The 21,272-nt window shown below is 42.1% G+C and overlaps 1 protein-coding gene across 1 annotated transcript in view; it reads right to left on the bottom strand.

The window, feature by feature from the left end:
• Positions 1-21,272, bottom strand: part of kmt2cb (lysine (K)-specific methyltransferase 2Cb) — a 62,144-nt gene that overhangs the window by 30,234 nt on the left and 10,638 nt on the right. Inside the window, exons 3-17 of the mRNA XM_069692020.1 lie at positions 19,537-19,625; positions 17,701-17,848; positions 16,520-16,726; positions 15,027-15,136; positions 14,745-14,854; positions 13,975-14,137; positions 13,646-13,817; positions 12,032-12,146; positions 8,256-8,431; positions 7,714-8,066; positions 4,629-4,706; positions 3,603-4,324; positions 2,017-2,139; positions 733-849; positions 271-375 (exon numbers count right to left, since the gene is read on the bottom strand). Of these exons, the coding sequence (XP_069548121.1) occupies positions 271-375; positions 733-849; positions 2,017-2,139; positions 3,603-4,324; positions 4,629-4,706; positions 7,714-8,066; positions 8,256-8,431; positions 12,032-12,146; positions 13,646-13,817; positions 13,975-14,137; positions 14,745-14,854; positions 15,027-15,136; positions 16,520-16,726; positions 17,701-17,848; positions 19,537-19,625 (2,788 nt within the window). The remainder of the gene's footprint in view (positions 1-270; positions 376-732; positions 850-2,016; positions 2,140-3,602; positions 4,325-4,628; positions 4,707-7,713; positions 8,067-8,255; positions 8,432-12,031; positions 12,147-13,645; positions 13,818-13,974; positions 14,138-14,744; positions 14,855-15,026; positions 15,137-16,519; positions 16,727-17,700; positions 17,849-19,536; positions 19,626-21,272) is intronic.

Raw genomic sequence — 21,272 nt, 5'->3', positions numbered from 1 at the left:
AAAAGAAAAGAAATCCGCACGGAGACACGACTTTGAGGAGCGAACAAGGAACAATAAAATTTAAATATGATCCTGTGTTATATAATTGACTGCATTTCCTGCAGGCAGCTGGCAGTATCTCCACAGGAATTAATGATCTCCAGTGGGAGAGATCTTTAAACACAGATTTAATTTCAGGCCATCTAAGTGAATGGAGAAATTCAGGGATAAGGATTCAATAAGAAATGCTTCAGAGCACTCAATTTGCAAAAAAAGAAAAAACCCAAACACCTGTTTTAGTGTGAAACTGTCATTGCTGGAGAATATGACCACTGTGTTGTGCATTGCATTCTCCTCCTCCTCCTTGATTGGGTAAGGTGCTTCCACTGTGGTGAACTGCACATCGGGAGAAAAACACACAAATTAAACAAATACTAAAAAATAACGTAGGTCATATAGTGATTTTTCATGATAAAGATCCATCCTTTTGTGATAAGAGTTTGACTAGCTTGGATACGATGATACTGAAGTGGATTAGCTCATGTTAGCTCTTACTAAGTGCAGAGTAATTAATTGTTATTGCGGAAGTGGCCCTCGGGAAAAACACAACCTTTAGCATAAAATGAAGCTAGCATTAACATTAACACTGCTAACAATACTATTATCAATACTGGAGGGAAAACAAACACTGATTTGCATGTCGTGCAATACTTGACAAAGACGTTGAGATGTCGTTCGGCTGATAGCACATACCCCAGGGTTGAAGCTGGGGCACACTCCATTCTTCCCTCTGGCCCTGCCGCGTCCAGCTCTACCTGACAGGCCAGCCCCTCTCGGCCTCCTCCTCCCCGGGAAGCCTGAGCCCCGACCCTGCGGAAGCAAGAAACAAATCAGACGAAACAATGACAACCACCCACCTTAGAAACTAAAACGGGCAGAAGCAAGCTCCAATGTTCACAAAAGTGCGTTTCTCCTCACTTTTTTCCACAGCAGACAAACATTTAAAGGTTTTGACGTAAAGAACCTTTCACTCATTCCCACTTCAAGTGTGTATACCTTCTTCACTGTCCAGACCACATGACAGGAAGAGCACTGCAAATCCAGTTCTATAAAAGGCAGGGTCATTCTTTGGTCTTGTTCATATGGTTGCAAGCTGCTACTTCAAACACAGCCTGTATGATTGGTAATTTATTTCATGCATCCTGTTAGCAACTTTGAGAAGATCTGTCAATTGTAAAAACGAAGCAAATTTTTTTTGATAATTAGAGGGAATTAATTATTTGAGAAGTACACTTCAATTTCTACCAGACAGCCAGTAAGTGAGGAAGTGGAAAAAGACCTTTGGCACATTTCCAACAGGAGGCCTCTGCCCTAATCATTACTGTCAAACTTGTGTCTCACTGAACCTTCCAGCACCTGCCCCAAATCCCTTCACATTTACCCCACATTTGGTCCTGATCCCAAACCGAGGCCCCTGCCATCCACTGTGCCTCCTAACAGACACGCGTACAGCGGTGTTTAACCTTCTCTGAACCCTACCACCGAGTACAAATTAACCCTCACTCAGTTTTGCTAAGAATAATGACTGTCACTATGGCAACAAACTGTCAGACTTTTCTCTCAGTCAAGGTCAGAGAGGTGAAATTTACTTGATATACTTGAATACTTGAACAGGTCTGAAGAAGACAATAAAAAAGAGAACCCAACAGTGCATGGCTGACAAATGGGAAGTGGAACAGCACCAATCAATACTAAACACTATTACCCAAAGACTTGTGGAGACTGTGGCATGTGTTACTACAAATCATGCAATTCAAACGACAAGCCCAGCAAAATGTCAATATCGCCATACATATATTTCAGTTCTACTTTCTGACTCCTCCTCTCACTGTAAGGTGGTGGTAATTGTCAGTGTTGGCTACAATACACATCAGTGACATTCAGGAACACTCGGGGGAGTGTGCGTCACTATGGTAAACAGAGGGCTAACAGAGGGCAGCAGCTGCCCTGCCGTCTCTGGTGAGCCACGGTATTTACCACTCTGATGCTCCAGCCGGGACTGCCAGAGGACTGCCTGGTCTTTGAGACGTCCCACCCCTCTGGCTGGTCTGGTGACCAGGACAAGGGTGAGCTCACACTGCTATGGGGGCTCCATGCACCCTAAGGTAAGGAGGGGTGGGTGAGATAGTGAGAGAGAGGGAAGGAGGAGGGCGACAAAATGCAGCAACTTAAAAACAAAGCCAGCGAAGAAATAAAACATACAAAGAAAGATGTTAGAGAGATGTAGTGAGCTTCGCATGTTGCCATTTGGGAACTACTTAATACACACCCATCTATGCAGAGGTACAAGAGAGCATCTGAGATGCCAAAACATGAAGAGGATGAGTTGTTAGGTTACATTCTGTGTTAAAGCCAAACCTTTCATGCACATTAGTTTAGGAGGCATTTTTATAATAGACTCTTTGTTCAAGCAAAACTGGAGAGCACAACTGTGTTAGTTGCATGTCCAGCAGCAGAATTGGCCATGGTATCATGGCATCATACAGCAGGAAAAGAGGCCCTGCTACCTCTCGCCATGACAACCGTGTATGTTTGGCATGTTGACAAAACAAGGAGAATTGCGTCATTACGGCAGCACATGAGCGCATCAGACGAAAGCATGGTTGACTAAAAAGGAGCAACTTCAAAATTTTTTAAACAGATCTCCGCAGGCCTTGTGTAACAAATTGGTTTGAGCCATTAAATGTGTATTTAAGAGATGGGATATATGTGGGAAAACATTTTTTCAAACTGAATTAGTCTACCCTCACCAGCATCATTCATAATATATTATAGCCATGGGTGTGAATCAATTCCCACTCTTATTTTTCTGAGAGTCTACATTCAGTGCCTGATAGTCTCCAGACACCGAGACACCAATATTAGTAGATTAAATGTTTTTTCGCAGCCGCTGCAGTCGATGGTGTAATATGGATAACTAGGACGTGATAATGGCGATGATCACTGTAACGAGTGACTTGATGAGTGCTTATCCTCCACAGGACAATAAAGTGATCCATGTTTGTAACGAGGACATGAGATGAACAAAGAGACTGATGACAATGCTGGAGTTGGAATATAGTGAGGACTGGCAATAAAAAATATTTTAGCTATAAAAACCACAATTCCTAAAGGAACTAATTAATACTCAACTGAGCTCTGCGTGAACACTGTGACTAACTACTCATGTGGTGCAAAACATGTGAAGAGAGCGTAGGGAGTGGAGAGAGCGCCTCATTCGCCATGCTGTCCTCCTGCTATGCTTACGTAGTGTACTGCAAGGTATAACTTAACAGAAATGATTTAAAATGTAATTGAAAAAACATATCCCAAACCGTACAAGCTGCTTCAACCCTCTCAGTGCCACAAAAAAAAAAAAACTAATCCAATTTCATAGAACAGAGCCTACAGGATACACACAAAGTCACATTCCATGGGGGAGTACACAAGGTACGAGCACCATTTATCAACCTACACTCCTTCGGTGTATTACTTGGGCTGGGTCAGTGAACAAGGCCAAACCGGCCAGACAAGAGACACAGAACGCATCAGTGATCTCTGCGACATGATGTCCAGGTTCTTACCTGTTTCACTCGTGGCCTTCCAGGTGAAAACTTCCTCTTAGTGATGGCCGGCTTTCCCATGCCAATCTTCGGGGTGAAAGGTATCAGGGTGGTGGTGGGTATTACACTGCTGTGGTCACTCAGTGAGGGTAGGATCTGGGTCAGAGGTGGCTCCCTGGGGGACGTCCCTCGAGCCAGAGGGGAGGAGTGGGAAGGAGAGGAAACCATTTCAGCTAATTTTTCCACGGATGTTTTGAAGGGTTTCTCCTCTAAAGACAAGCTGGGAAATGTCAGGTTAGGTTTGCTCTCCGATGTAGTGTCCATCTCCTCTAATGTAGTAGAAGCTGAGGGCTTAACAGTCTCTGCCAGGTTCCTGTGAAAAACACCCTCCTTCGTCTCCTTGTTAAGTTCTTTTGGAGCAGTTTCCATGAAAGACGCCCTGACTACATCCAGACTTGAAGGCTGGGGTAGTGAGACTTCCATTTGTTGGTCCGTGAAAGGTACTGATGCAGTACTTGGTTCTTTGGTGGTTGAGATGATGGCCTTAAAATCCTTTGTGCTGGGGTTGAGCAGGCCCTGCTCAGGGCCGGCCTCAGTATTTGCTGGTTTGATTTGTAATGTGGTATCCTGTGTTTGTAGTGCCTCCGTGGAGTGTTGGGCTGGAAAAGACTCCAGGCTCGCAGTCGCCAAAGACGCAAGACTCTCTGTAGACGTGAGCTGGGCTCTTGCTGCTGGTTTTGTTTCTGTAGGAGGAAATACAAAGTGGTCACAGGAACGGATTTGGATATCTTTATATCATGTGCACCACTAACAGATGAAGTGATTTCAAGTGATCAACATCGTTCAATTCACGTTAATGTCATGAAGGTAAAAAGAACTCCGTGCCAATGACCCTGTCGAATACTACACGTTCACAATATTTACACAGCATTTTATTAGGGTGAATAAAGCCTTACATTTAACACAAACTTTGCAACAGCAATCACTACTATATTCATGCAAATCTACATGAGGTTCCTCACTAGAGATTGGACTACATCTACTAACCTGGTTTGAATTCTGGAATTTTGTTGACAGACGGTTCAGTAACCTGCCTCTCGACAATGTCTGCTCCTGCTGGGGCTTCTAAAAGAGAGATTCATTGACAGAAGGATTATATATAAAAGATGCTTAATAGACCGGGCCTTTGTTCTTTAATAGCAAGAGACTAGAGAGATTTTGAACACGTTGAAGCACTTAGGAAAATTTTGGGTTTAGATCAGTCACACTGACTAAGAGAAAGAAGATATTTCTTTAAAACTATTCTCGTTTCAGTTTTAAAACACCCATCCCCTCAAATCTAGAGGTAAAATAAACATGACCATGCAATGATGTAAATCCCTGCGTCACGGATAAAAAATGTGAACGTCCTCTACAAGTAAAACTAATGGGGACAGGAGTGACAAGTGCTTTTGGAAAGGGACGGCTTTTGATAACAAGCAGTCACAGTGCATCAAACAATGAGGCAAGCTTTTATCAGAGGCTACATTTTAGTATTAATGCGGTGTGTCTTCTCCTCTCTCGCTTTCTTTTTTTGCAATGGTTTTGTAATGTGTCCTCCCTCTCCGTTTGGTTTTGTATCACAGACATCAATGCATTTTGACTCGTCTGGTATGAATAGAACTAGTCATTCCTGGCTATCAGGAATCCACCCATCGAGCCAATATTCTGCCAGACAGCCACTGACAGTACAGATAGCCTAGTCTTAAGGAGGCGCCCACCATTTCAATCCACAAGTTCCCATGTCACACTGTTCCTGACACACGCATGCACCTGCTATGCATCTCTGCCAGGGAAGGGAGTAACCATGACAACCAACATCCCAGGGTCTGTGTGCTCTGGGCTCATGACTGTGCAGCTTGCAGGTGCTCATCCGGTGCTGATGCCAGAAAGTCAATTAGGGAGATGGGCCTCCAAGCTTCTCCAGCCATCAGCTATTGACCAAGCTGAACACGCATTCACATTCATATTAATGCCCCGCTTCCTACATCTCCTACAGTGAATGCGGCGATGTTTTTCGATAAACACACAGCTTTGATTAATGCAGCAAAGGCCTAACGTTGAGCCTAACCTGCATTCACAGAATGGATCTAACAGCATCTGTCAATTGAGTTACTGTAAGCCTGTTGTCAAACCCTGAGTGGTGGTGAATGGTGGCAGGTGATGAACAGCTGTAGCTAGTAAGTTTAATTGCATTACATGTGTAGGTGGCTAGCAGCAGAGACAATATCTCACATACCAAAGCCAAAAAAAAAGAAGCAAATATCCGAGTACATTTCAGAACATAATTCATCTTATAAATAACTATTTGAAATAGGAATATGAAATACAATGCAGAAAAATTCAACTTCAAATTAAAATTCTCCTAATTCAAGAGACTTTAACCCAAAATCCCAAACATTATCTTCCAGGAGCAGAGAGCATTATGACACGCGTGGTAAGAAGTAAAGTGGGAATCTTATTTCGAGATGCTTAACATAAACCTCCAAAAGCCCCTCTTAAATCAATACACAGATCACCGGTACACTCAACATGTCTTTAAAACCACAGCGGGGAAGGCTTCGCCTTGCCAGCTAAATCCAATGATGAAACAGTGCATGACCACAGAAAAAAGTTAGTAATGCAGAGCAAGCGAGCTGTGTGAGCAGTAATGAATGAGCCAACATAGCTTGAAGGCAGGTTAGCAGACAGGGGATCTGTGATATCATCACCATCATGCTGCTCCAATCCATTCTCTCTTGTTAGAGGAGTCTGCCGCCTAGACAAGAGTGGGCAGCATACTACCACTGGCATCCCCAGCTCACGCTGCATTTCCTTGATATTGCACTCTAGTGCTGGCAGACCTCCTATGGGCCACAGCTGAGATGCAGCTCAGAGCTTCATGCAAGCAGATTCCAGCATCATGCAAGTCAAAGGGTTGATACAGCTGACACTACAGAAGCCCTGCGACTTGCAGAAGCGATAGAGATGTTGTCATGGATGGAATTTAATACTGGGATGGTGCTTGTGCTTCTAAAGTCTCTCAAAGAAAATGATGCAGATCAAGTTTTGAGTCTCTAAACTGACGTTCCAGATGAGTCTTAAGTCTCCATGATGTTTCTGACTTAAATAAAACAGTTCTACTGTTCAGCCAAAAGAGCTTGAAGCCCGAATCCAAAGGCCTCATGTCATAGTTTAAAGTCACATTATGACAAACACTATTTTGATTTAGCATTATCGCCAGCCATAAGGATTTAAGATAGAAAAATGAAAAAAGCTTGTAAAAAAACAAAACATGTTTCTGTGTGTAGTTTGCATGTTCTCTCCATGTTTGTGCTTTTTTCCACTGGATGTTCCAGTTACCTCCCACCATCAAAGACATGTATATCAGGGTTAACACTGTTAGTACTGCTGACCAAGGGCGCTGGCAAAAGAACTGTAGGTGGTCCCAGCGCACTGCACTGTGGCTGTCCATTCCTCCTAGTGTAATGTGTGTGTATAGGATGGGCCGAGGATCAGAGGATCAATGTCCCAACAGGGATCAATCAAGTAGGAAAGAGGAAAAACTTTGATAAGCACTTCAGCAATATTTTAGTGCTCTCTGAAGGAAAAACAGATGAGTAATTCTTCATTCACAATGATACGCTGCACATGCTCTCTTTCCAGGAGACAGGATGGAGAAACAAAGAACTTAAAATTTTCAAAACACAGAATTACAAAGACAATAGAGTTGCTTTAATCTGATGCTAGTGGGACACCATCTGCTTATTGGGCAGTCCTCAGAAATTCCTCCAAATAAAAGATGGAGTGCTTTTCTCTGGTCTTAGTCCAAACAACTCTTTTCTCAATTCTTTCATCTGCAGCAACTGCGACTTTCAAAACTTCATCAGCGCTGACACTACAGTCCAAATTGCTCAAAAGAGCCACATTCCTTGGCTTGTGCTTGATTAATATGCTGATAGTTATGATATGATTAATATGCTGATAAAACAGATTTGATTATCGGGAAGGACACGAGGGCAAAGATAAAAATAAAAGAACAAGATAAAAGTCAAGAAGAAAGGATCAGAGTGTAATCTGTGTGTAATCTAACCTTTTTGGAACAAAGACCCACCAGGCTTCTGGTCTGACGTGGCCAGCTTCTCCTCCTGGACGGTAGCCTGAACAGGCTCTGGATCTGAGTGCAATGGAACAGCAAGTAATTCCGGTTTGGGGTCATTGTGCATTTCAGGAGGCAGCTGAGTGCCAGGTTCTAGGTCTGTGTGCTTTTGAGCCAGCTGTAGGCCAGTCTCAGAGTTTGTGTGCATGGAGGCTGGCTGAGGGCTGAGCTCTGGGCCGGTGTCCATATCCTCTGACTGTAGCGCCTGCTCTGCAGCAGGAGACCTGCAGTTGGAACAAACATAGTCCTCTCTGGGGTGGATTTCTGCTTGGCCTGAGTTCTGACGCTCACACTCCAGGTGTAGCCATCTGAAAGAAGTGCAAAGGAATTTCAGAGATTGTTCCACTGGGATCTCTGAGCAATCCTAAAATTTGACATAGTTGTGTGGAGTGTTTCCTTAGTGTTAACGAGGAGACATCAATTTGCACAGGAATGAAATGAAGACGAAAACAAGAGGAACACATTTTGAAGTATTACAGTTGAAATATGTTACTTACCTCTTACAAGTGTGGCAGAGAAGTAAGTCTTTGTGATGCTCAGGGTCCAGGATGCAGGCACACATAGGACAGCTCAGAGCAGGGTCCTGGTTTTGGACACAGTTCTCACACAGCAGGCTGGTGTGGTGCCATTGCCCGCTAGTTCGTGTTCCACATTGGATGCATACTCTACAGTTCTAAAGGGGGAAAGTAACATGACATCCAAAGCTATTCAGACCAAATGCAGGATGAATACAATGTTTCTGCTGCACAGATTTGGCACACCAGTCATGGAATGGGAACCGAGTAGGAAGCCTGTCCAGACCCACAGCGAGTGTGTATATAATCAGAACCATGACCAGGAAAACATGCCGATACAGCAGGGGAATATCATCAAAAACAAATATTTTTAGGGCTTGATGAAATAGATTCTCACAGCTTTTTTCAATCATTAATGATCATTTAGACAAACCAGTTTTCAATACAGTAGTTGTCGCTATATTTATGCACATTTTCATTGTTTTATTACTGAATATAAAGACTTATTCTTAAAAAAATTGTGACATTAAAAATAATACAAATTTTAAAAGACTGGCATCAAAATGTTCCGATTCTGGCTACAAAACTGCACGATGCTGCACTATGCTGCCAAATAGTTACAAATGGCCAAGAAAAGGAATCTCAGCAGGATGCCAATAATCAAAACATGGAGTACATCTAAGCATCTTCCTGCTGCATCTCTAATATTTTGGATTATTTTTAAACAGATCAGTATCAGCTATTATCAACCCTCTCCATTTTCTATTCTTTGTTTTCTGCATACATGACAAAGTCCCACTGCTTTTAAAACATAAAAAAAAAAAAAATCATGGTAACAGTATTGTTGAGCAGTGTTGTGGACAACACAAGCAAATAAATAGCAGCCAGAATTTTTGATGAGATAGCCACAATGACAGCATATACCAGCAAGCAGACGTGTTATTGGGTTTGGCTTCTATGTTAACCAGAAGCATGTTAGCCTGCTGATACCCAAATTCACTGTCGGAAATGTGGAAGATTGTTTTACTTACTTACATCTTTTTACTTAAGTTTAAATGCATATTAATATTAATGCTTAGTCGGTAGGAGAAGTAATTGTGATTATATATTTAATTTGAATGCTTAGCTGGTAGAAATATTGGTTTCGGGTGATTCACAGCACAAAGTGAGTCACGTGTAAGTGAGGAATCAGCAGTGACATGTCAGGGAGTCTCCTCACCTAATAAGACCCATTGTTTCAGCACAAAGGCAGCAGCAGCTGATGGGGGAGTTCTACTTCAGTTGCTCTCATGACTCGGTTTATTCAGACCCTTGATTTTCAATAAATCTGCATTGCACATTGCATCGGACTCCAAAGAATCTGTGTATGATTTGGAATACTACGAGTGGTGTAAAGGCACCATGTCAGTTGGGCTCCGGTGAACATTTTCCACCACATAATCTATTGGACTAACTACTCGCCCTGGGTTGAACTATTGGAGCCGCCTTTCACCGGTATACCATATACATACATATACGTATAATTCTACCAGCGCTCCAAATACATTTTCGAACGAGGGACTTAAATGCCATCGCTCTTAATCACCTCCACTGGCTGCTGATTGGTCCGCCCTTCAAAATGGCTGAGCAAACGTTAATGCGAACAGGGATTCCAGACTATAATCCCAACATAGAAAACTGATGCTTTGAGCAATAGTGTGGTAACACCAGGCTGGTAGCATGCCTTTTAAAAGAAAAAACTGCCACTTTTTGTGGGCATGTCCAATCAGTGTTGATGATAAATGTAGTCAATTAAAGCAATAAAATCCTTAATAAATTCTCTGTGTTTCTGGGATGCAACTGCAAAATCTGTCGTTGGTCCGGCACCAACACCGTTATTTGACATGTACAGTGACGTAGGTTGTAGCCAGAAGAACTACAGGTTCATTGAGCTGCGTGGTCACCAGGGGGTGCTTTAAATGGCACCCAAAAACACAACAAAACCTTTATTTCTTTGATTGCACTGCAACTATATGTAAAACAGCAAAAATCACATCCCAAAATGCGAGTACAGAGGATGTTGTGGACGAGGATATATTTTACAGTTTTTGGCTGAGTAAGATATTTGGCCGTATTTATTCTAGCCAGAAGAATTTCGTCAAAGAAATGCAGCACCGTGTTGCTTGTGCTTACAATAGCTGCTAATTTTATAGTATATGATCAGTACTAGTAACTTCCTGATGAATAACAACCTTCTTTCCTATTTTGGTGCTGTCTGCAAACATTATTGTGTGGCTGCTTATCCATTATTTTGTAGAGTGGGTGCTACGAGGGGAGAAATGTGTCAAAGGGAACCAAACGATTTGGGGGTTATGTGTCAGGAGCTCGTGCGTGATGCATAGATCTACCATTGACTCTGACATTAACTGGCTAATTTTGCCGCTTTTGATTTAAAACAGCTGCTAAGCAATTTGCTTCTGCTGCGAATAAAGATAGGCTGATCACATTTTGACAAAATTATCATGCCACAACTGTAGAGACGTTACTTTTCCGAACAAAACATCATAAGACAAGTATAAAATATCAAGGAACCACAGAAACACACAAAAAAAATAAAAGGATATATTGTGGGCTAGATTTGCTTCAAGAATATTTTGTTAACTTATTCAGTTATCAGCCATAGTTAAATAGGTTTATACATTTTTAATGTAGGGATACTCTGGACTAAATGCATTCTGAGCTGCTGTATAATGAATGCAAAAACATGCTAAAACTAAATATTGGAGAGAACTTGTTAGATTCTCAATATAAAAGCAATTTCAAATGGATGTGGGGAAAGAAAATCTACAGATATTCCTATAATATTTTGGTCTCTAGTTAACTCAAGATTGTTAAAAAAAAAAAAGCAGATTCAACAAAGTGAGGGTTCTTTCAAATTGTTTTCCAAAAGACATGGCCATAACGCTTGTTCATGAAAAGTGTACCAGTACTTACTGTCACGAAGCAATACAGTGACTTTGCAGTTTAGTCTGCAAACTAGCCACGCAGCTTAAGTAGACTTTTTTTTTCTTTTTCTCCAAAGCACAGCCTGCCATTCTGGGGCTCATACAGTCATAAAGACCACATCAGAGGAACATCACAGCGCATTGAAACTGGAACAATGACTCATTTTTCATTGATCTCTACTTCAGCAAGACAACACTCAGAACATAACCACCATGTGAGTGGGGACGGGGGCTGGGGGCAGGCGCTCAGGAGAAGTGCGTGCCAAGGAAGTTTGCGGGTTGCATTGCTCCTCCGCTGAGTCAAACAGAAAAGCCAAGTGTTAAGACCTCTCATCACCTGCTGCCTCTATTGCCGTGGCCGACTGTAGCCGGTGCAATGAATTAGGCGGTGCGTTAACCAGCCAGCTAAGTGACAAGCACATCATTTGTGCATGTACACACAAGTACGCGTCGTGTTGTCTTGCGGCACTGAGGCTGAACTGAAGCCTTTGAAAGATCAGACGTTGAGTCATTTCTTAACCACAGAAAGCTCAAATAAAAACCACCAAAAAAATCGTGCTTTTATGGGTGGTAGTCATTTTACTCTGCCAGGGCCAAGGTCCACATCATGAATTTGTTTCTATTGAATATTATGGTGCACATGTGGAGGAATTTTGTGATTGTACCTGGTGGAAACAATTTGGCCATCCTGCACAATAGACTTCCACTTCAAACCAGTATCCTTATTTAATCATCTTAAATAGGCCACCAAGTGTTATATGAGATCTTTCCTACCTTACATCTCCATCCATTGGTGGGAAGAGAGTCAATAGCAGGTTGCAGACAGAAGGTATGGTAACCTTTGTCACACATGTCACACACCAGCATTTTAGTGTCCTCTCCTGGGTTCCTACAGAGGAGAGAAGGTTGTATGACATAGGACAGCATAGCAATTTGATATACTGGGCATAAACTGCACAAAGTTACGCAGGAGAATCTATCGCTAAATATTGTCATTTATGTTTCCCTCAGCTGTTCTCTCAGAGGCTAACATGAGCATTATCAGCAAGTTTATCTCCAATACTCAGTGGTGAGATTCAAACAGCTGAGCAGACTAACAGTGTAAATGCTACATTGTGAATCCTGTTCATGTTCACCCATGATGGATTCAGAGTTTAAAGCACAATAAGTCTTATGAAGACTACACCTGTAAAATTTGAAAAAAAGATGCTCATACTCACACATACAATGCACACAGCTCCCATTCATTAAACTCCAACTATAATGCACAGCACTCGCACGGATCACATCATAAAACTAACAAAGCAAGTATGTAATGCAAACTAAACTGTCAATATTAGCTAGCTAGTCAACTTATTATTATCATCAATATGTTCAGTCAGTTAACATTAACTCAATTCATGGAAACGATAATCCTGCAAGTGGCGAAGCGTTAAATTATTAAAGCAAAACTTGTTAGCAGCCAACAGATATTAGGATTTGACGGATTAACTCACTTTTCTTGGCTGACTACATCTCAATAGTAATTTTATCTGACTGTCTTCACTGACCTGTCGTGATTTGAGGTGCATTCAAACGCCTACAATTTTGGAGGGGAGCGCAGACTTTACAGCCCAGACAGTGTCACTCTAACATGGTCTCTGAACATAGTCTCAGCTGACAGCTGTTGTACAGATCTCAAAGTTGGCTCTCAGCAAAAGACGAGAACGTCAAAACTATTTTCATGCACAACTCTTAAAGGATAACTTTTCAGGATATTTTAATATTTCTTTTTATTTTCAGGATTCTTCTAGGACTGGAAAATAAGTCTAAAAATATTCCAGGTTTGTCAGGTTGTGCGGTAACCCTGCACGAATACAGTTTTGAATTTAAAGATATAATATTTATACAGTAGATACAACATTCACAGTAAAAAAAAAAATAAGCTGTGCACAGTAAACGATTAACAGGTTTGTGTTGTGAAACCTAAACAATTGTACCTAATCAGTCAGTTTTAATGGGTCTTAATTCCCAACATGTCCATTACACTTTATGACAATACAGTACATCACGAACCCCCTCTCATTTTGCAAATATAATACAGTACTCATTTTTTTATTTAAATACAGAACCTTAAGCTCAACAGACAGTGGTCACCTGAGGCAAATCAGAGCTCCTGTGCTGTTTTAATAATGTCAGAGGTTACAAGACTGAGCTTCAGGGTACAACATCCAGTTAGCTCCTCAAACCACAGAGGTAAACAAACCAGCAGTGAACATGATGGCTGGTGGCTATACAGAAATTAAGCAGGAAAAAAAGTGAAAAAAAAAAAAAAAGGCATAAGAAGACAAAAACATTCCGTGTGAGGTGCGAATGTAAATTATTTAGAGGGGAGGGAAAGGGACTCACTTGCATGTCTGGCAGACTTTGCACTCGGGGCACTGCCAACCTGCTCTCCTTAGAGGGGTCACAGCCATGTCCAGGCACATCCCATGGTAATGTAGACCACAACTGGTGCAGAAGAGCTGGTCCAGTAGGTCCCCTGGGCTATCGCATAGTGCGCAGTTTACATCATCTACAACTATGGGCAGGAAAATGAAAGGAAATGGCAGGTCAGAAAAAAATAAAGACATTATACTTATTTCAGAAAGTACAGTGGGTACAATGTAATTTATTAAAATTTCTCATTTCCACTTTGTAAATTTGATATCGAATGTATCAAAACCTACTTGACTTACTTTTGTGAATGGCCAATTCAATGTGTTCTGGGCAGAGGAGTGAGAGACTCGTGATATCCTGAAAGGTCCCAGCTGCCCCCGCACAGGGGTAATGGTAGAGTTGAGCACATCCTTCAGCACAGCACTTAATGGATGCTCCAAGGCGCTTACAGTATGCACAGTGCTGCAGAAAGGAAGAGAAATCTCAAAATATACCCAAGATGTTCTTTGTCTGCAATTGAAATGAATAAATACCTTAAACAGCAGCAGAAATCAACTATAAATCATGTCCATCAGTGACTGACTTAAATTATGTAAAGACGGTGCTTTATCCTTTAATGTCTCTTTGGAAAATCTGGGTTTTCAGTTCAGGATTAAGACCCTGTCTGTTTAAACCCCTGTTTTAGCCCTCTGATGATCACACTGGCAAAACCTCATCCAGCCCTTATTTCTCTCAGTTCCATGAGTGTGCTTTAATAGCCACTCTGGAGATCAAGTGGCAGACTTGCTGATGGGCTGCACAAACGATGGGCTGCAAACACAATCAGAGAGATGTGAGCAGTACCACTGCTGCCGCTAGGAGCCAAGCTGCCATGAGAGCACAGCCCTGTTGAGTGGCGTGACCTTTTCCATTTCACAGCTGAGAGATCCACGCTGCCAGGCCGACCTTTACCAGCCAGTCTGATCCATCAGCTTTGCTGCGCCTCCCTGAAGCAGTCCCTCCCTGCTGCCCCAGCACATTAAGATGGTGTTAACACCCATTAGTCCAAGGATGTTCTCCCCTGACTCACCTTTGTGCTCCCTGAGTCAATGGCTCTGTCCACATTAAGCAGAGATTGTCCCTCGCCCTCACAAACACCGTCGGACCACAAGGCACAACTCTGATGTGCCCAGCATTGCCCTGAAATGACAAGATGCAACGGATGTGATTGACAAAGAACTGGAATGAAAAAGATCTTTGACAGATTCTGCATTGACATAAAACGCATTTCTGGATGTCATATTCATGTAGAAATGTTAGTGCAATCAATGTTTGGTAAAAATGAGAAAAGGATTTTGAATTTTAGTCTTACCTGACTCGAAGAGAGACTGGACGTTGAGATCTTGTGGAAGGCCGACATGAGAAAGCTCATCCCAAAATCGACTGGCTGGGTCTGGTTCTTCCTCGCAGCTTTCAGACCCACTGGAACAAAAATAAGGTTTGCAAAGAAGAAAGTCAACACAGGTTTTTGTTTTTGTTTTCTTTAAAAGAGAGGACAGCTAAAAGATGTGCTATGCAAGAGAAGGACAGTCTGAATCAATTTATGAATGAATCAAGGACAGAGACATAAAGGTCGAGGACGATGTGCAGTTTTTACAAAAGCAGAGAAATGAAGACAGAAAGCTGGGAGAAAAATGTTAGAGAGCAAATAAAGAACTGTGGGGGAGGGGGAGAAGAGGAGGAGGAGGAAGACGAGGAGGAGGAGGAGGAAGAGGGCCATCTTGTTTGGCATGTGCACAAGAGGCTGGCTGTTCTGTCTCATAAAATCTGTTGAAAAGGATGTGTTTCTCAGAGTCCCTGGCTTGAACTAGTAAGCAGCATAGCATGCAGAAAACGCAAAGAGGGAGCATTAGCATTTTAAAAGGACCTAGGTTCCAGTAAACAAACCAACGGCCAAAATCAAGAGACTGGTTTCTGGAAACGTGATGGCACACGCATGACAAACAGCCTTGACAGCTTACTGTTCACAGTCCGAGTTTTATTACCAATTATGAAATGGTTTTCTCCCACCTCCTCACATGTCCACAGTCTCTGTCCACCATAGCTGCTCCTCTAACAAATCAATACATAATTTCTCCTTCTGCCCTGTGCTCCCTTCTCTGCCTCTGTGTGGCACAACTGAGGGCTGGCCTCAATGACCAATCACACGGACAACACACCAGCTACTGGTTGGCTTGGCACGCTGCCAGACCCATACTGTTCTCTCTATCCATTACGATATGAGGAACCCAGAGAGACATCCAATTGGTTTCAAAGGACCAAAACAAATTAGGCAACTGTCCAAAAGAGTCCGAGGAGAGTCTTTTGTTGGCACAGTGTGCATGCATGTGTGGGCCCATATACTGACACAAAAACAAGGCTCTAGTGAACCCTTCACCTGATGTGGCATCCCTTGGCCCTGGGAGACTTGACAGTTTGTATGACTTAGCGTATGCATGTCTGTAGAAGTGTGTCCACATATTAACCAACACCGACTCCTTTATTTTATCAGGAAAATATGCTCAGTATGAAAATTCTTTTCTGGGAAGGGATATAGGTTGATTTTGTCAAAAATAAACACATTTTGGACCCAATTTCACAAATATTTCACAAAAGACCAAAGTAAAAGTTGTTCAATTTAAGATTTCGCAGCACTGTCGGTGCACAGAGGCTCACAACAAAAACACTGACGTGAGGCTGTAAGCTAATTTTGACTTGTTGCAGCTCATTAACTTATTACATGGACACATCACAGATTACTTTACCCTCCTGACCAACACTGACAGCCAAACAATTTGCGAAACAGTTTGAGCCAGGCCTACTTACTTTTTCTTTTCCTTCTGTCCTGAGGTGGTCTCTCCGGCCATTTTTTGCTGAGTGGTTTTATCACCATCACTGCTATCACTTGTCGAGCCCCCTTCACCCTTGTGGCTGAAGAGTGCTTCAAGCTGAGACGTGGTGCTGAATACTTGCAGATCCCCCTGACCCAGAAGGCTACGGCCACCGCAGTAACAGAAGGCACAGAGACGATCACTGAAACAAAGAAAATGGGTGGTGGGGGGGGGGGTGTTTAATTATAAATACCTACTGTGACTTAATACAGTGCCATGCATGTCACCATGAATTAAGGCCTCCATCTTCTGGCAATGGGAATGTCTGAGTGGCGACATACATAGAAACTCACAGAGCCTGCATTTGTGAGCCCAGTGGACACACTGTCTCCATGCATGCATGCAATCAATCACGCAACAGTACACACACTGGTGCATGCATAGAAAGCACACAAAGCTATAACCAAACAACTTACAAAAATCATAATGGCGAATAAGCAGGGCTGACACTTTGTCACAAGGTAAGAGGTAGACATATTCTTTCATTGAGGGCATATTTCCATTTATAATGCTGTGTTTTTCTTATTTATTGTATTAATACCATACAACTTTGCCTTTAAAAACATGAAGGTATTAGTTTTGCATGAATTTTTCTGCATTGAAGACCCATGAAAACAAACCATCACCTAACACGCATATCTGGACATAAAAATGTTCCAAATTTCAAGTGAGAAAGCCATGTTGGAGACAGAGTTGTGAAGAAGCAAAAAAAAAAAAAAACAGTAATAGTAGCCAAGAGCTGGAAAGTTGAGAAATAAAATGAGCAGTAAATATTTATCAGATTTTTAAGCGACAAGATGGCCCTGTTAATAAGATCCCTTCCATCGCCAACATCGATAGCACAGACAGGCCAGAAGATTGATTACAACCTTTAACGAAGTGGCACCTGGGAAGACAGTGCTGCCTCTACCAGCTGATGACTCCCATTTAATCCGTCCATGCATGTTTACACAGCACAGCAAATAGCATGTCACATGGCGGGGCAAAAATACAGATCTGCATGATGGTGCTTCAGGACGTACACGTTCATATAAACACTTAAAAAAAAAAAAAAAAAAAAAATGTTTCTTTATTTGTAAAACTACTGTTGTTCAGAGGAAATTTAGTGTTCGTAACCTGGTTTTGACTTCTCTACTCGCTGGGACAGATGGTCCTGCTGAATTCTCGGCTGGAGGGCTCTGGGCCAGAGGGGAAGAGGGTTTGTCCTCCTCTGGCACCTCATTGGTCACCACTTCCACGGTCTCCACCGGTTGGATTTGTGTTTCTGATGGTCACAAAACAAATAAAATGTTCAGTTAGTCAGTAAAGAAATGACCGAGCATTACATTCCTCCGGTGCATCAGTGAGCGCTGCAGCCCGTTCAAATTTGGACTCCATGCCGTTAGCTTGCTCTTCAATTCATTTCCAATTATGACCGTACAATAAGCATATCGCTTCTGACAGACACAAGCTGTCATTGGGCAGGTTGATTGCATTCTACTCATTTTTCCTCCAGGTCAAAAACACAGACTTTATTCGTAAGATGGATGGTAAAATATGGGGACCATATGCTCAAGCACTGATTATAATAAACCCACCGGGAACATCAAGCTCTTGTACAGAATAGCAAAAACAATGGAGGCATGGAAAAAAACAAGAATCGCGACCGTCAAAATGTCTCAAGAAGTGGGGTTTAATATTAATGGGAAGTATTTTGCCTGAAATAAAAATACTCAGTTCTGATGACACCATGTGTGCTTTTGATTTAAAAAAAAAAAAAAAAAAAAAAAAAAATTAAAAAGAGACTCAATTCACAATGCTAATCATATAAAACAACTACCAAAAGCGCCTCTCACTGATAATTTGGGAGCATGTATATATTTGATAAATATTTCATCGACAAGTAATTAGGCTAATACACGCAATGATTCTGTGTCATCCAATGGAATTACACAAGGACAAATTTAAGCTAATTACCTCCTAATAACTGAGTGCTCCTATGGAAGACGCGTTACAGTCATTGTGTAAGATTGAGGTGTGAGAATTTGTACATAATTTTTGTTTTTATGAGACAGCAATTATTTCATATGTGATTATATTTACCTTTGCAAGAGAAATGTGCTGCAGTAAATGCTTTGATGTGTTTCCGAACAGTGACAAGGTAGAGGTGTCACATAACAGACACGACTAACACAGGGCAATATAATCTACTTGACCTCAGCTCCACATATACTGTATCACTTTAAGAACACAGATGTAGAAGTTACAGATTTCATTTTGCCAACGGCCTGGAGGCAGAGAGCCACCGAAGGAACCACTGAGTTTGAAATGGACAAGGGAGCAGACTGAGAAGGCAAAGTGCATCATTGGTTCTTTCATAACCTAATTAAAAAGACATATGTTTAATGTTTAAAACTCCTAAACCTTGCTCATTGCTGGTCTCATGTAAAATACTAAAAAGTAAGGCAACCCATTGGCAGGTTCACATTTCCCAACATCACCAGCACAGCACCAGGTCAGCACTAATATGTATGAGAATGGGAGGCATGGTCACATGATGTGATGTACACACATAAAAAAGCACATAAATGGGTCTGGAGAGACTGATGGGATTTTAAAAAGCTTTTAGAGGGCATTAGCCTTGGGCTCTTTCCCACTGCAACTCAATGCCAATCTCAGAGCAGGAGGAGAGATGGAAGCAGTACAGGGAGGAAAAAAAAAATACACACCCACTGCAGCTTCACAGCTCAAGCTAAACCCTTTCAATTATAGTCCTGAAGAAGAGGCATGGGGTGCTAAGAAAAATCTCTCATCCACCCTTCTTCAGGAGAGGGAGACTCCTCTACCTTTAGTGAAATACTCTCTGAAGCTCTCTGAATGATGATACCTGGATGTGCAAGTTCAAGTCTTATTTCACTCCCAATATAACCAATATGTACATAAGGGATGAAAACGAGGATTGCAAAGTCTCACCTGTGTCCTGAGGGTCTATGGACTCTGTTATCTCAGTCCCATCCATGCTGTCCTCTTCATCCACAACAACCCTCCCTCTAGTGCGACCCCTAGAGTGAGGAAAAAAGACAAACAAATAAACAGAGGAAGTGAAAAGGAACGAGACAAGGGAAACTGCCTGAGTTTGCCTCAGGAGGGGGGAGTGGCAGTGCAGTCATGAATTAGTTAAATATAGTCACAGCTGTCACTGATTTTTAATGGAGGCACTCAAGCCGCTGGGCAAGGCGGAAGGGTGGTAAGTGGTGGGGTGTGCAATACAGACTGGTAGTACACAGGCTTTAAAGATGAAGGAGGCCAATCTGGATATTTCAGCTAAAAAACAAAACTCAGATAAACACGGTGGGGATTAAAATAAAGTGGATCTTCTACAAATAAATGGATGTGCCCATGTAGAGTGACAGGGTTATAGCAAATCAAAATGCATGAATATGTACAATAACGGCTTTACTGTTTTTAATGACTGTCAAAGGAAGAGAATGACCATAGATTACTAAAATGAATCTCTGAATGCACAGACATGTCACCCAAAAATATAAACAACCAAGCTACAACATGTCATTATCTTATGAAATCACCGCTACTCTGTTGATAACAAGCTGCTGCAGCCGATTTGCGTGTACTTACGGCACTTGGATTTAAAAAAATAAAGCATATTTTGCCTTTGCTAAACACACTTACAGTAATTATATGCATGTACATGAGTAAAAAGGTGATGTTTTCAGGAAAACAAGTGTGCGCAAAGGTCAGTGCTCTACTTAATTTCCTACTGGCTAATAGAAAATAAGTCATCCTATTCTAAGAGTGTGCCCTGAAAACAGTTGTCAAATAACTGACTAAGATTACTCCATTCAAGCAGTTGTTTCCACACACTGAGTTTAAGGTTCCAAGTGGAGGGCCGAGGCCAGGTGTCACTGGACAGGGACCCCGCACCAGCCTCCGCACGTACTCGTACGGCAAACCGGCGCACACCTAGCAGTCTACTTTGACAGCTGACGTTTCCATTCGGTGGGGTTGGGCGGAAGGGAGTAATGAGAGACCCCGCTAGTGGTGGCGAACACAAATACTCACATTTTTTGTCTCATACAGCCCTATTGTATTCGACGATCATTTTCAGAAGGGTCTAGTTGAGATTATAAGCAACAATTTATTGCTGTGCTGCAATTTGTCTTGATAGTTGAAGTAAAACTTTTGTTATTTTGTCAAGACATTATTGAGGCAAAGGTCTCGGCACAAGCTTTGCCATTTCAGAAATGTTCCGACCCACTCATTTGGTCAATACAATTACACTCTCGTTAAAGACCCTCACCATTTCTCTCCATTGTTTCAAGTATTGGATTGCCCAAGTTTCCCCCAAAATAAATCTCGTCACAGCTCGTTTTCAAGATGTGCTCGTTCTCTCTGGAGTGCCGTGTTAAATCTCCTCTTAGCCTTTTCTCTATTTCCCGTCTCAAATCTTTAAAGATGTCATATATACTAAAGACAGATTTTTGTTTCTTCCCGCCACTACAAACAAAGTGCAACCCTTTTCATATCTCACTGAATGTGCCCCGTCAGCAAACCAGACAACCATGTACATTTCCAACCACATGCCTGTGTGCCAGCTTATGCAGATGCGCACATACGTCAACACATACACCCCTCTTTTTCATACAGTATGGAAAGATCTGTCAGTGTCAGCATCCTCCAATGGGAGCTCG

This window comes from Brachyistius frenatus, unplaced genomic scaffold, assembly GCF_029030835.1.
Source record: "Brachyistius frenatus isolate BFR_SWC_R1_liver_20210118 unplaced genomic scaffold, ASM2903083v1 Contig_12, whole genome shotgun sequence".
In the NCBI taxonomy this organism is placed as follows: domain Eukaryota; kingdom Metazoa; phylum Chordata; class Actinopteri; family Embiotocidae; genus Brachyistius; species Brachyistius frenatus.
The sequence above is the reverse complement of the archived record's forward strand: the minus strand, read 5'-3'. Positions and strand labels throughout refer to the sequence as shown.